Source organism: Tetrao urogallus (assembly GCF_951394365.1).
Source record: "Tetrao urogallus genome assembly, chromosome: Z".
Classification (NCBI taxonomy): Eukaryota; Metazoa; Chordata; class Aves; order Galliformes; family Phasianidae; genus Tetrao; species Tetrao urogallus.
The window spans coordinates 26,900,824-26,914,562 of record NC_136816.1 but is presented as its reverse complement, the minus strand read 5'-3'; the positions used below and the strand labels follow the sequence as shown (position 1 = coordinate 26,914,562).

The 13,739-nt window shown below is 44.7% G+C and overlaps 1 protein-coding gene across 2 annotated transcripts in view; it reads right to left on the bottom strand.

Moving 5' to 3' along the window:
* The window catches only part of EFNA5 (ephrin A5), a gene marked incomplete at both ends in the record, with an annotated part of 201,653 nt that extends 189,962 nt beyond the window's left edge, over positions 1–11,691 (bottom strand). For both annotated transcript variants that reach the window (XM_079549011.1, XM_079549012.1), the window contains one exon: positions 11,567–11,691. In XM_079549011.1, coding sequence (XP_079405137.1) covers positions 11,567–11,691 — 125 coding nt within the window. The remainder of the gene's footprint in view (positions 1–11,566) is intronic.
* Positions 11,692–13,739: the final 2,048 nt, after the last annotated feature.

Below are 13,739 nucleotides of genomic sequence, written 5' to 3'. Positions count from 1 at the left end.
TCACAACCTTAATGCTTTTTCTTTTTAGCACATTCCAAATTGTCTTGATGCACCAGGAGCCCCATACAGCTGCTGCCTGTCTGCTCACGGCCATTGACACCCAGCACCCAGCCCTGCAGCCACCAAGGCACAGCAACCATTCACTTGCTGGGTGTGCTTCATCTCTGCGGCACTCAGGTTGAAAGTCCCAACCCAGCAGAAGCTGTTCAAGAAATCTCAGTCAAGGATCATCAGTTGGAGGCGATCACACAAATACCCATAGACCAGTCCCCCCACACCTGGCTCACAGAGCTTGTGAGGCCTCATAAAAGGCCTGACAACTGAAACCATTTGTGCATCACAGCACCCAGTCACAAATGCACCTCAATAATGTCCCCTCCAAACCTCTGAAGGATGGAGTTGAACACTGCCTGAAATACTACAGCAAAAGAACATAAAAGATGATGGATTAAAAAAAAAAAAACAAAAAAAAAAACACACACACAAAAAAAAAAAAAAACAACTTCAATCCTGGTACCATCCACTGAGCATACAACACAAATAAATGGAATCCATTCATCATTAGCACCCATCAGCTCCTAACTTCAGCTACTTTTAAAAACAAGATATTTATTTATATTGCTTTCCTCAAGGAGCTTCAGGGACTGTTTTTTGAAAAGTATTGTAAGTACCTACAGGTATAAAATGGCAGAAATAAAATCCAAGGCAGCCAGGCACCAACCAGTCTCAAAAACCCCACGCACTCGTCTGCATCTCTACACACCTGAAGTATTCAAAAACCTAGCTCTGAGGATCTATTCTTTTTTAAATCTGTGGGCCAAAAAAAATTGCTTAAATAAATTATTCATTTTCCAGCTACAGAAAAAAAACATTAGTACATATTAGGGCGACGGCACGATTATCACTTCTGCAGTGTCTTTCAGGACAATGTTCTACAGATAATTCACTCTCTAGCTATGCACTTGCTCTTACATTGGGAAATATCTGTGTACTGACAAAGACTGGCACACACACTCCACCAAAGCCACTGCAGTGGCTCTCCAAAACATCACCCTCCTGATTCCACTCGGGATGACCTGCATGCCAGAGACTGTAAGCCAAAAAAAGCTGAACAAGCAAAATTATCCATAGGTACTTTCATTCAACATTTTTTATCCACAAAGAAAAGCACAGAAAGGATAAAATGACTTGCACAAACATAATAATGCAGGGAAATACCGGCTCTGATCCCAGCAATTTCGTTGGAAAGCTCAGTTCACCATAAGGTGTGCAAGAGAGAAAGAAAGAGAAAGGCAGAAGTGACTGAATGCAAAGGGAAAAGTGCTTGCAACTTAGGCTAAGTGAGGGGAAAACACAACCTTACAATTCAGGTCTTTTGAATACAGGAATAATAAACTTCCAAGTAAATGTCACTTCACTTTGACTGAGTTTCCCCAATCGGGTACTGTATACATATAATTTTATATATATAATTATTAGGCACACACTTTCCATGTTCTTTCCCCCCAAAAGCACAGCTGACAATGGTGACAGCGGAGTGTGTAATTAGTTTTTATTGTTCCCCTGACAGCCATATCTCTGAAAGGACCCCTTGCCTTTTCCATTGTAAATGTTATGGAAAAATACACTAATGACAGGCATTTAATTATGGGCACAGCGACCATGATGGGCGCTGAGCCAAAAGTGATTGGCAGATTTGGATACCAGATATTCATGGCAATGTTTTTTTCCCCACAGCTAGTAACTCAGATTACTGAGTTTTTTTAAGTATCTTTTCTAAGCTTTACTTATTGGTCATAGATATTATGACCAACAACGATCAACTTGAAAACACACAAGAAAAATGGATAGACAAAATGGTATCCTTTTGCTCAAAAGCAGCAAGAAGTTTTCTCAAAGAGCTCCATCCAGTGACAGTGCCATCAACATAAAAGAAATCCCCAACTCTGGCACATGGATGACATTTTTATTTACTTTTTAAAAGAGAAATTATATCTACATAGAAACAGAAAGATATTATATTCCCTAATACATCTTTATTAAATATTTACAAGTCTGTCCCACATTCAACTGTAGTTGCTGAGGTGCTTTTTCGCCTGATTAATTAGCAATTGGGAGACACGCTTTTTGGCAGCTTATGTATCCCTATTATTTCGTCTGGTTTGGCACAAAAACTCCCTTTTGGGAGCACCAGTATTTGTACTGTACCCCGCTTAGTGATGGATCACTAATTTTTAATAAACTAAGCCCTGAGAGAACTATAAAAAGATGTATAAGTGTTTTGGAGCAATAACTGTAAACAAATACAAAAAAAAGGGGGGGGGGGGGAGAAGAGCTTTTTTCAGTACACAAGTTTGAGGTCTTTTCCAGACTACACATGGATAGCCCATCTAGGAGATTACACGTATTCTGAAGACACGAGTCTGAATTGGCTCTTAAATACTCAATCCAAATCTCTGCCTTCATCTTTAAAAAGCTTTTAAAAAAGGGACTAGCTCATGTGGGTGCATATTTTCCTTGAAGAATGCTATATCTGAATGTCCCCTCACTGTTTCTCATCCCTCCCCCACCACCAGATGAATGAAATTGCTCTGTGAAGCAAATCTCTATGAAGAATGACCACACAATTCTGGACCAAACGGTACTAAGTCTATGTAGCAGTCACAAATCCCTAGCTAAATCGAACAAAGCAACATTATTCCTAAGTGGTAAGTTTGGGAATATAAAAGTGAAGCTGTCTGGCTCTAAAGTGGAAACTTGTAAATAGCTACAGAGTCAGTGCTGGCTCTCCATCCCCCATCCAGCTGGCTCTTATATCAGTAACTTAAAAAATGCAGTTTGCCATTACGGTGGCTTAAGGCACTCTATGTGCCAGTGCAATGACCATGCTGTGTGTGTGTGTCAGAAGGTCAATACTTTCAAATTCCAGAGTCTCTCTTTATTTCCTTCTTTTCTGGAAACAAGAAAGAGAAGAGGATTGATAGATCCCATTTTATTAATTTCTGCTCTAAAAACCACCCTGCCTGTATGAATATATATCTATTTTTAAAATTTGATTAGACATCAACTAAAGGGAGAAAAAAAAAAAAAAACAACCAACAAAACAAAACAACCACCACACACACACACAGGAAAAAACCCCAATGCAGCTGTTTTTCCTGCTCATTAACAACATTAATTAGCAAATACCTTTGGAGCAACTTTTTAACAACTCTGTGGAAGCCAACATCATTAAAGCTGTTAGCAGTCCTCACCTAACACTGACGAACTAGCAGAGCAAACTGAGAACTGTACCACAAAGATCATTATCAAATCTATCAGTAAGTGAAATATTTACTTTTCTTCCCAGTCTCCTCACAAAAAAATAAAAAAAAAATTAAAAAAATAAAAAACAACCATCTAGATATTATTTGCACAGCACTACCAAACCAGCAAAATCACTGCCGCGCATTGGAATTATTCTGTCTAATTTTGAGGAAAAGATTTAGAATACATTCAGCTCCAGCTTCATTAGCACAGATTGATATAAGGTACTCAAATTTATGTACAAAATTAAAAGAAATGTGAAGTAAAAATAAAAACCCTGTGTACAGCACAAGTAGTATAATAAAAATTAATATGTATTTCTTAACAATTCCCTGTGAGACTAGATAATGGGATTAAGGAATGTGCACAGAGTGAAGGAAGAAGTTCTTCTGAACTGTAATAAGAAAATGAAAAGCACTACTTTGAAGTCCACAAAAGCAAAAAAGTAGTTTCATTGCTACCCACAAGGGAGAGGCCAAAGTGCTCAACTGCACCTGATGAACAAACCACAAAACACGAATATGCCTCCACTGACCAGCATCCATCCACAAGCAAAATATGAAATCATCTTGGGGAGGAAAAATTATGTTCTTTTAATGAATAAAGAATGCTCATGCTATGCAGTAGACACTAATTTTGGCACAAAATACATCACAATAAAGTACGCATTTCTTAAATGTCATGAGGCTAAATTTTATCTGTAAGAATGAAACAAAAGGATATTCTAGTGAAGTGATGAAAGGATACGTATTTCACACTCCAGATTTTCACCTCATCAAATGATTCACTAACAAATCATATCCTCTCTGCCTCCAAAACCGTTTCATCACCGACACAAAAAATGAAAAAAAAATGGCATATACAAAAAATAACAAACAGGTTTTCAAGAGTCCAGTAAGAACAAAACCAAAAAACTGGAAGTTACTCAGTGATAAACACACAGGATTTATCATTATTACTATTATTACTAAAGGTATTAATTTTGACCAATTCCTTATATTAAAATGCTGATTCACTGATGGAATAGCAAATATAAACAGTAAAAAATTATTTTTATAAAAACATTGAACACATAGGTTTCATAACCCCATCATCCCTTTTTTTTCACACCATGTATCAGCCTGGATAGGTAAATTCTTACACTAGATTACAGTGCAAGTGGCAGAACAAGATCCATAATCATCAAGGTTTCTCAAGTAAAAATCGCCAAACCTGAAGAATTAGATGTAAGCTGATATTAGCAATTCAAGCAGATCTGGCTAATTAACAGGGCTCTTGTGTATCTTCTTCTTAGTTGATTTCCCTTTTGCATTTTTACCGGCCATGCATTTAAACAGAAAAAAAAATGGCCACATAAGTCCTATCACACTAGATAAAACAGGCACCTGACTCTTTTCCTAAATTCTGCAGCAGTCAAAAATTCACAAACTCATTTTTTTTCACACAGCTAGGACCTAACAGCGGATTTTCATCAACCTGTCAACGGTAAAATACGAAAGATGCTTTCCCAGATGAAAGTACAAGAGTTTTTCCCTTTTCTGTTATTGGAAATCACAATGCTTTACAGGCACAAAATATAATCTCAAATTTTTCCCCTTTTTTTCCTAATTTTCAAATATTTGATTTTAACACAAATTACTTTTAAAAATCCATGAGAGTGGATGTGCCTGGTTCCGTAATGTAACAATTTAAGCTCTTTTTCTTAAAAAAGAGGATTTCACACAACTGCACATGTTCACATTTTATAAAATTCTATTATAAAATTATTATTATTTTATAAAATTATATTCCTGCCATTTTAAATGAGTTTAGCTATAATTTAAGAGCCTGTAGAGACTACAACGAATAGGGAGAGAGCGCCAAGGCAAGGAAGACTTCCAGCGTGCGAAGGATTCTCCTCTTCCGTTCAACTATTTCAAACTATATTACAGCGGGATTTACTCACAATAACTGTAATATCACCAGAAAGCAGAAAGTTTCAATAACATGTCTGTTTATTTTAAACCAAATGTTTCCATTTCATTATATTGCTGTGCTGCTGACTCGATTTTAAGCACAAGCGCAAAGAAAACTTAAACAAAACAGGACCCTTTATTCTCCACAGTGAATTACACCATTCAGAAATGATGGAAGATTAGTTTAATCAAGAGACTAAAGACATTTCTCAAAAATCAATGCTCAGAACTGCATAGCAGCAGAAGAAAATCCCCGTTCAAAAGCACCTATCTTTGCCTTGCAAAATCGGGAAGGCTAACAGTGAGCCAAAGTAGGACAGGTGCGTCTCACAGCTATGAGGAACTACTCATGCCTCCTCTCAGAAAGGTTGTGTCTTTATTAACATTTTCTCTAAGGAGATCAAAATGACCAGCCTTCCTTACGCGCCTTGTTGAAGCCTAACATTCCAACCCGCAGTACACTGCCCAGTGACACGGCTGCTTCAGGCAGCAGCAGTAACAAGGCACTCTAACAAGCACAGAGAGTTCTCAAAGCACATGCCTGTAATCTCTGTGTCAAGTTACGCCTGTATGCTCGGGCACCAACCCACCTGGCTACCATCAGCCTCAGGGCTGCCAGTGTGAGATGAAACGGCACAAAGGGAAGAATGCCAACAATTAAAACATGGATCTACATCTTTTTGTTGTTGTTGTTGTTGTTATTTTACTTTAAATCAAAAAAAAAGACCTTTGCTAGAAGATGAGAGCTAAAAATTAGTTTCTAAAGCTATTCATCATCTAAATGCTTAGGCTTACTGATTAAAAATTCTAGAGATTTCATTCTCACACAACAATTGTGATTTTACCCCATGCCACAACACCGTCTAGTGATACAATTCAATTACAAACATACAAAGGCTGCTCCAAAAGTAACGCCTCCTATTTTATTATGTCGGCCCACAACATCAGAGGCTATTGGTTGGTGGTACGGCAGCAGAGGCTGAACCTTCCCATCAATACTCTGTTACATGTTGTTGCCATGTGACAGATGGCAGCAGAGGGGCAGTCTGACGACAAAATGGCAGTGAAGACTGAAGTGCACATGGAGCAAAGCTGTGGAACAGAACTCCTCTATGCAGAAAGAATTGTACCCAATTGCATTCATCAACACTTGCTGAACATTTATGGAGATCAAACAGCAGATGTGAGCACAAGTGATGTGGTAGTGGGTGGTGTGTTTCGGCAGCAGTGGCAGTGACGGTGGGTAACCTCCTCTGATGTGGAATTTATAAGCTCAGTGTGCAGGCTCTTGCTCACAGCTGGCAAAATTGCATAGTTAATGCTGGTGACCGGGCTGAAAAAGTCTTTTATAGCAGAGAATGTGCTCTATCAAATAGCGCTGTTGCGCTGTCTGTATCTGTTGTAGCTTCCACAAAAATAAGTTGGAGGCATTACTTTCAGAGCAACCCATATACATCTATACATACATATGTATACATTCACTGAATGCCATGCGTATTCACATAACAACATGCACAAATATTACACAATACTCCATAAGACTAAAAAGATCATGACTCCTGAAGGACTCATTACACTGATGATTTACTTTCTTAACCCAGCATGAGGCTGGTTGATTGCTGGGGTCACAGCTACCCAGGGAGGGGGGGGGGGGGGAAGGAAGGGGCATGGGAAGAGGACAGATCTTCTTCATCAGTCCCTCACCGCCCAGTGCTAGCAGAAGAAAGGGTAGTAAAGTGTCCTAACTCTGTGCATTTCAGAGAGACTTGGTAAGAAGTTTTTCATGAAGACCATTTACCACTTAACAAGGTGCCTTTCACAAGAAGGTGGAAACCAGTGTAACTATTGTTCTTTGTGTGGTTTTTCCATAGAACGCTTCCAACTCCCTCAAAAATCCACTTTTAAAATAAATATCAGAATTCTTTTGGAGACACAAAGCGTTAGCAAAACAACCAAGGGTACAGAAAGCAAGCGTAAAGAATTGAAGGCTCTGGTACTGATCTTTTAACTACAATAAATCAGTCAAAGATTCTTTCAGTTCTTGAAATAGGCTGCCGGATAAAATGCTTTCAAAATATAAGCTATACTGCTTATACACTCTGAGTACTTAAGGAGTATTATGCTTTCTTTGGCACATAGAAATGATATAGAACACCAAAGCCAAACCAATGCCTCGATTTTGCCCCTCTTCAGCCCCCGCGTCTTAGTTGTTCTTCAAAAAGGCAATGGCCTCTTTCCTATTCCAACAGCCTGATTTCCCCATCTCCGTACACAGACAGAACTATTCCAAGATGGAAAGCAAGCAAAAAAACAGTCACACTACCTCAGCATACACAATCACTATGCCAGTGATGAAGCCTTCAATCACAGGTAAGCAATGGGAGGTCACTGGTCCACCTTGCATGTCCTGAGAAGGTTGGGGCAGCCAGGCAGAGTGCTAGGGCTGTGCTGTGGCACTGGGGCAGCACTCACACACGTCTGCACCCCCACCAACTGCAGCAGGACTCCAGTGTGTCATACACAGAGTGCACCTCGGCAAAATCAGATGCCCTTCACGATCGGTGCCTACACAACCACAAAACTCACCTAACTTTAAACATCCAGGTTGGAAAACCCTGTTCCATGCAGAGCATTTATCCGCTTATTTTCCTGTTCAACGATTCCCAAGTATCTCTCTTAACAAAAAGCCTACCACTGTTGATGAAAATATGGCATCCAGGTTAGTAACTGGAGCTAGTCAACCGAATGCGAAATGCTACTGCTGTATAAAATTCTGTAATCAGCAGATGACTTCTCAGTTTTATTATCCACATAAACAGATGTCCACACACACAAAGAACATACATCAGCATCCCATGCCTTTGTAAGAGTTCTTCTGGGGATGTAATTTTATACACCATTTTCTTGCATAAGATATAGCCAAATCCAATAATACTCCTAATAAAAAATACTTGCTTTCCTGAGACTATGAGCTTTGGACTCTCCGTCATCCAGACTCGAACTGCAAGTATTTTTAACTACCTTGAAACCAGCAACCATTTACGAAGCTACAGAACCTGCCACTGAAATAACTTGGAGGAAAATACCTATATGTAAACCACAACCATGAAACACAGTCCTGCAAGCAGAAAAATGTAATAATAACCACAAACAGTTCAAGTTGAACTTTTACAAGATTAAAAGCACTAGCAAGTGCTAAGTCAGTAGACCGCTTCAAAATTTGGCTCAGGTGCATGACACTTGGGCTAGATTTTCATTACAAGGACAGCGGCTATCAGGATTAAATGCATATGCTCCACTACCAAACAAACTCCCAAAACTACTTTGGATTCAGGGGAGTATTCTGCAACAAGAATACTTTTTTCTTCTGTGTAAGACCATATACGCAGTCAGCACTGGAAGACATTAAGGAAATGATTAGAATCTATGTATGCCTAATTCTGAGTCCACAATAAAAGTACAAAAATATCAGACATACTTACAAGCTTACTCAATGAATCATTTTCAATACACACACACACCAAAAAAAAAAAAAAAAAAAAAAAGATAAACCAAACATTTTATTATACTTCAAAAGCCTAATACTCAAACTCATCTGGCACTGGACTACACCACTACACCATTTACAGCATTTCATGTATGCTGGCAATTATACCAGAAAATATGGCTTAAATTATTTGCGATGACAGACTCAGGCTCTGTAAGAATACACAACTTTCTGTTCATCATGCTCACAGTAATGATCCTGTGGTACTTTTTAATTATTCTTGCACAACTTTGGCAACTTTTCAAAAAATGTAATCTCAACTTTGTTAATGGACTCGCAGGCTCTCTTTACCTAAATACTGTTCACACAAGAAGCACTTTTCAAAATGGGCTGCTCATCAATTCAGTTCTGTGTCGCTTAATAAGGATGAGATCTTTCTGTATATTTGCTGGAGTTTCATACTAGGAAAACTAAACATGATGGTATCTGAGGTAAACTGAATCAATACGGAATTCTTAGACAACATTTTCACAAAACCTCTCTTTACTTTGCCTTTAATCACTATCAACAGCATCAGCATTTCATTCTTAAACTGAATTAATTAGTCTCACACTGGTTTGTTAATTCTGAATAAACACAATAAGGAGGTAAGCTGAAGCAGACTGGCCGCGTTTAGGGGCTGAGGAATGACGGAATATTTTGCCTTCCCACTTCAAACTGTTATCTCACTGCACACACTCCCACTTACTTCTATGTGTATAAAACCAGACCATCCCTCTCTGAATCTGCCTATCTCTGGAGGCAGATAAATCACTGTGAAGCTGCTCCTACAGCACTGTTAGCTGACCCCAAAGTGCTGATAACCAAACTGAATTTTGCCTTCACCCCAGATCTTGACAAAGTGATTTCAGAAGCGCTCCCTTCCCTCTGGGTCTCCTGCACCAAACCCACCAGGCATTTGCCTGCTTTTCTGTAGCGCTCATGTAACTTAGGAGGCACTCTGCTTAAAACAAAGGGGAAATGTGCCTGTACGCTGCTCCTTCTCATAGCTTTAACTCAGGCATAAACATGGCACGTCCACATAGATGCTTTCATTGCGAGAGGGCAGTGAACGTTTTAAGAGAAAAATAAATGTTTGTTTTCAAACGGGAAGGTTTCACAGCATCTTGCGATCAAGCCTTCGTGCGGTTATTTGGAAGCATAACAAAACTAAGTTTTCTCTACAGTCTGCTGATGTTTAACACTGGATTAAGAACAGATTTCATTAACACTGGTGAAATACCGTTAAACTTATTAAAATCCCTTCAAATCCACTCAGTGCACAACTCTGCCTTCCAGACAAGGGCTGGCCGTCCCTATCGCTGCCTACATGTGCAGCTCCGTGCACTCATCACACGCAGGACCACAAAGTTAAAAATCCTGAATGTAAGGTTACGTTTGAAGCATTTTATTTTTAGCTGCTACGCCAGCAACATGTGCAGATCATTTAGACAAACCTATTTCTTTCAACAACCCTGCTTCTGCCCAGTGGGATTTGCGAATATCATTTCATTTTTTTCCTCCAACAGTAACATTTCATTTTGCCTAAAGACCGCAGCAAAAAAAAGCTGCTTTCGAGAGACAAACAATTTCTGAGACTGGTGGTGCTGCTAGGTGTAACTTTTCATCTTATTTGCAACGAACTTTTTTTTTCAAGAAGCAGACATAAGGAGAGGAAAACGTAGAGACGGGCACTTAAAACTGCAGATGCTCATCACTCCCAGGCACAACTGCTACTTTGGGTAAATGCTTTTTGTCTCGAGCTCTTTCCGCCAACCGTTCAGCGCTGCGGCGTTGAGAGCAGAAGGCAGCGCTGGAGCACGGGACAGACATGAGAGTGAGGGGTAAAGTCTCCACAGCTCTCATAGAATGAACTATTGCCTTTGCGCACTTGGATATTCTGCCCGAAACTTCCTCCACCTATTCTGAAGCCGCTCCGGAATACAGAGCAGGGGAGTTTTCTGCAGGCGACACAGACCTATTAAAAAACATGACCTGTGACAAAAATCAATGCGCTAATCTTAAACCAAACAGCGGTATCAGCGGCATAAAAAAAGAGATAACCTAAGATAAAATAGCCCCAAATTTACTTAGACTGGCTTGACAGGTTAAAAAAAAAAAAAAAAAAAAAAAAAAAAAAAAAAAAAAAAAGTCTGCTGGCACGTACTGCAAGAAGGCAAAAAACGTAATCCCCAGGTGACTTTTTACCCAAACACATGGATACCATTTGGAGCGGGGCTGCGATTTTCCGATGCTAAACTGGAGGGAAAACTCCAGAAAAATTGCACGAACCTCCCTTTCCCCGGAAGGTTGGCGCAGCGGCGCGCACAGCCCGCGGCAGCCGCCCCCTGGGCACGGGAACCTCGGCGCAGGGCGCGGGCTGAGCCCCGCTCCTCCCGACACCGCCGACACCGCGCTCCCCGACCGGGCACCAACCTGCCCCGACGGGCTGCGGGGCAGCGCTCCGTCCTCAGGAGGGGCTGTGGCCGCCGGCGGGCCGGCTGCCCGGTCCCGGCCGGAGGCGGAGGAGCTCCGCGGGGCGCAGCCGCCCGGCGCCCGCGGCCCGAGAGCTGGAAGCGCCGAGCTGCCGGGACGGAGAAAAACGGCCCCCCGCACCCCTCCCTCCTTTCTTCCCCCCGCCGCCGCTCGCAGCCCCGGCCCTCCGGAAAAGAAAGTTTTCCGGCCCACCACGCGAACGGGGGCAGCTCCCGCAGTCGCCGGGCTGCGGGGCGGCAGACTTGGGGCCGCTCCCCGCCGCCCGCTCCCCGTCCCCGCGTACCTGGGGTTGGTGCTGTTCCAGTAGACGGCGTAGCGGTCGGCCACCGCCTTTGCGCCGGGCTCCTGCCCGCGCACGCACACCCACAGCGCCGCGACCGCCAGCAGCAGCATCTCCACGTGCGGCATCGCGGGGAGACGAATGCGGAAAAATTGGGAAAAGGTTGGGGGGAAAGGGGAGGGAGGAAAAAAGGCAGAAGTAAAAAATAAAAATAATAAAAAAAAAAAAAAGAGGATAGGAGGAACCGAGCCTTCTCCGGGTGCACGAGAGAGCGGGAGGGGATAACCGCGAGCAGTGGACTCCGCGCCGCGCCGCAGCTAGCGAAGCTCTTGCGGCCGCAGCAGCCGGCGGGGAGGCGCGGCCGTGGCACTCAGCGGGGCTCAGCCCGGCAGCGGGCGGCGCGCATTCACCGGGCGTCCCGTGCGGAGTCCCCGGCACGGCATGCACCGGGAGCCGCGGGGTGGGGGCGGCGCAGAGCGGGGCGCGGAGCGAGGTCCTCCCGCGAGCTGAGGGGTCCCGGCGCGATCGAGCGGCCGGCGGCGGGGAGAGGGGCGAGAAGCTGCGGTACGTCTCAGCAGAAAGTTTATGCCTTCCTTCCCCGCTCGAATGCCAAACCAACAATGAGAGAAAAAAAAAAAAAAAAGGGGGGGGGGGGAGAAAAAGCAGGGGGGAGGAGGGAAGGGAGCAAAACCCCTGAGGAGTTTGTTCGCTGCGCTGGTGGAGTTGGGGAGCCTGTTCTGCAGCACAGTGTGTCTTGAAGGAGACTTTGTGGAGTGGTTTTCTCGTCCTTCCTGTTCCTGGGCGGTGGATGCACCAAGGGCTGAGCAACAGCAAAGGCGGAAAAAAAAAAAAAAAGAAAAAAAAAAAAAAAACAAGGGGAGGGAAACAGAAGAGGAAAAAAAAAAAAAAAAAAAAAGCGCGGCCAATCCAAGAAATATTGCGGCGTGAAAACCAAGGAGATGGAAATAAAAACTGTTTTATGAGAGGGCGTGGAAAAAAGCGAAGCCCCGGAGAAGTGCAGCACCAGGGCCGGGCCGGGCGCTCCGGCGCGGGGGCTCCGGCTGCCGGCTCCCGGAGCACAGCGGTGATAGCGCAGAGTCCGGTCCCGGGAACATCAACTTCTGCGGAAGGACGGCACAGTGAGCGGCGCGGGGAAGAGAGAAGCGCCCGCCCCTCCGAGGATTACATACGGAGATCGGGGAAAAGACGCGGCTCCGCGCGGTCCTGCCCGCAGCTGCTACCCGATGCCCTCCGAAGCAGCAGCAGCAAGGAGAAACGCACAGCGCCAGCAGGCAAATAAATAAACTTGAATGCAGCGGCAGGCAGGGAGGGATCGCGGAGAGCGACGAGGATTGGAGGGGCAAAAGTCAGTTTTGAAAAAAAAAAAAAAAAATTGCTTTATGGGAGGGAAAAAAAAAAAAAAGACCTTCGTGCAACCACGCCCCCTCAGCAGGGCCGGTCCCTCCGCTGCGTGCGGACCCGGCGGCGGCGGCGGCGGCCCGGGGAGCGGCGGCGCGGCGCGGGGCTGCGGGAATGCGCGCGTGCGTGCGGGCGGGGGCGCGCCCCGTGCGTGCCCGCGCGTGCCCGAAGCCCCGAAGCGCGGGGGGGGCCGGGTGCTGCGTGCGGCGCGGTGCGGCGGGGCGGGGCACACCGCGCTGTTTGCTTACGGATCGATTTTTTTTTTCTGTTTTTTTTCTGTTTTTACACCCCTAGGCCACTGGCGTGTAGCTCGAGCTGGGGGGAGGCGGCGCCGTGGGGCTCTCCTCCCCCGTTCCCCACCCTCCAAAACCTGACTGATGGAATTGCCGGCGCGGCGAAGCGCTGCCCGCCAGTCCTTCGTCAACGGAGTTCTACGGCAGGGAGCAGTGCCCGAGGGCACGGCGTGGCACGAAGCTCCTCCCTGCTGCTGGGGAAGGCCCCCGCCGCCCCCGGGCAGGTGAGCGGCTCCGCAGGGCGGGGCTTCGCGGAGGGGCGAGGCGTCGCGGAGAGGCGGAGCCTCGCCGCCGGCGTTGCCTCGGTGACGGCGGCCGCACGGCGCCCCTCGCGCTGATGCCGTTAGGAAGCGCCCTGACGCCCCCCAGCGGCGGGCGGCGGTGCTGCGGGGCGAGGCGAGGCGGAGCCGGGTCGGGCGCCGCCCCCCTGAGGAAAGGTCGCGCCTCTTGGTTCTTGATTTATT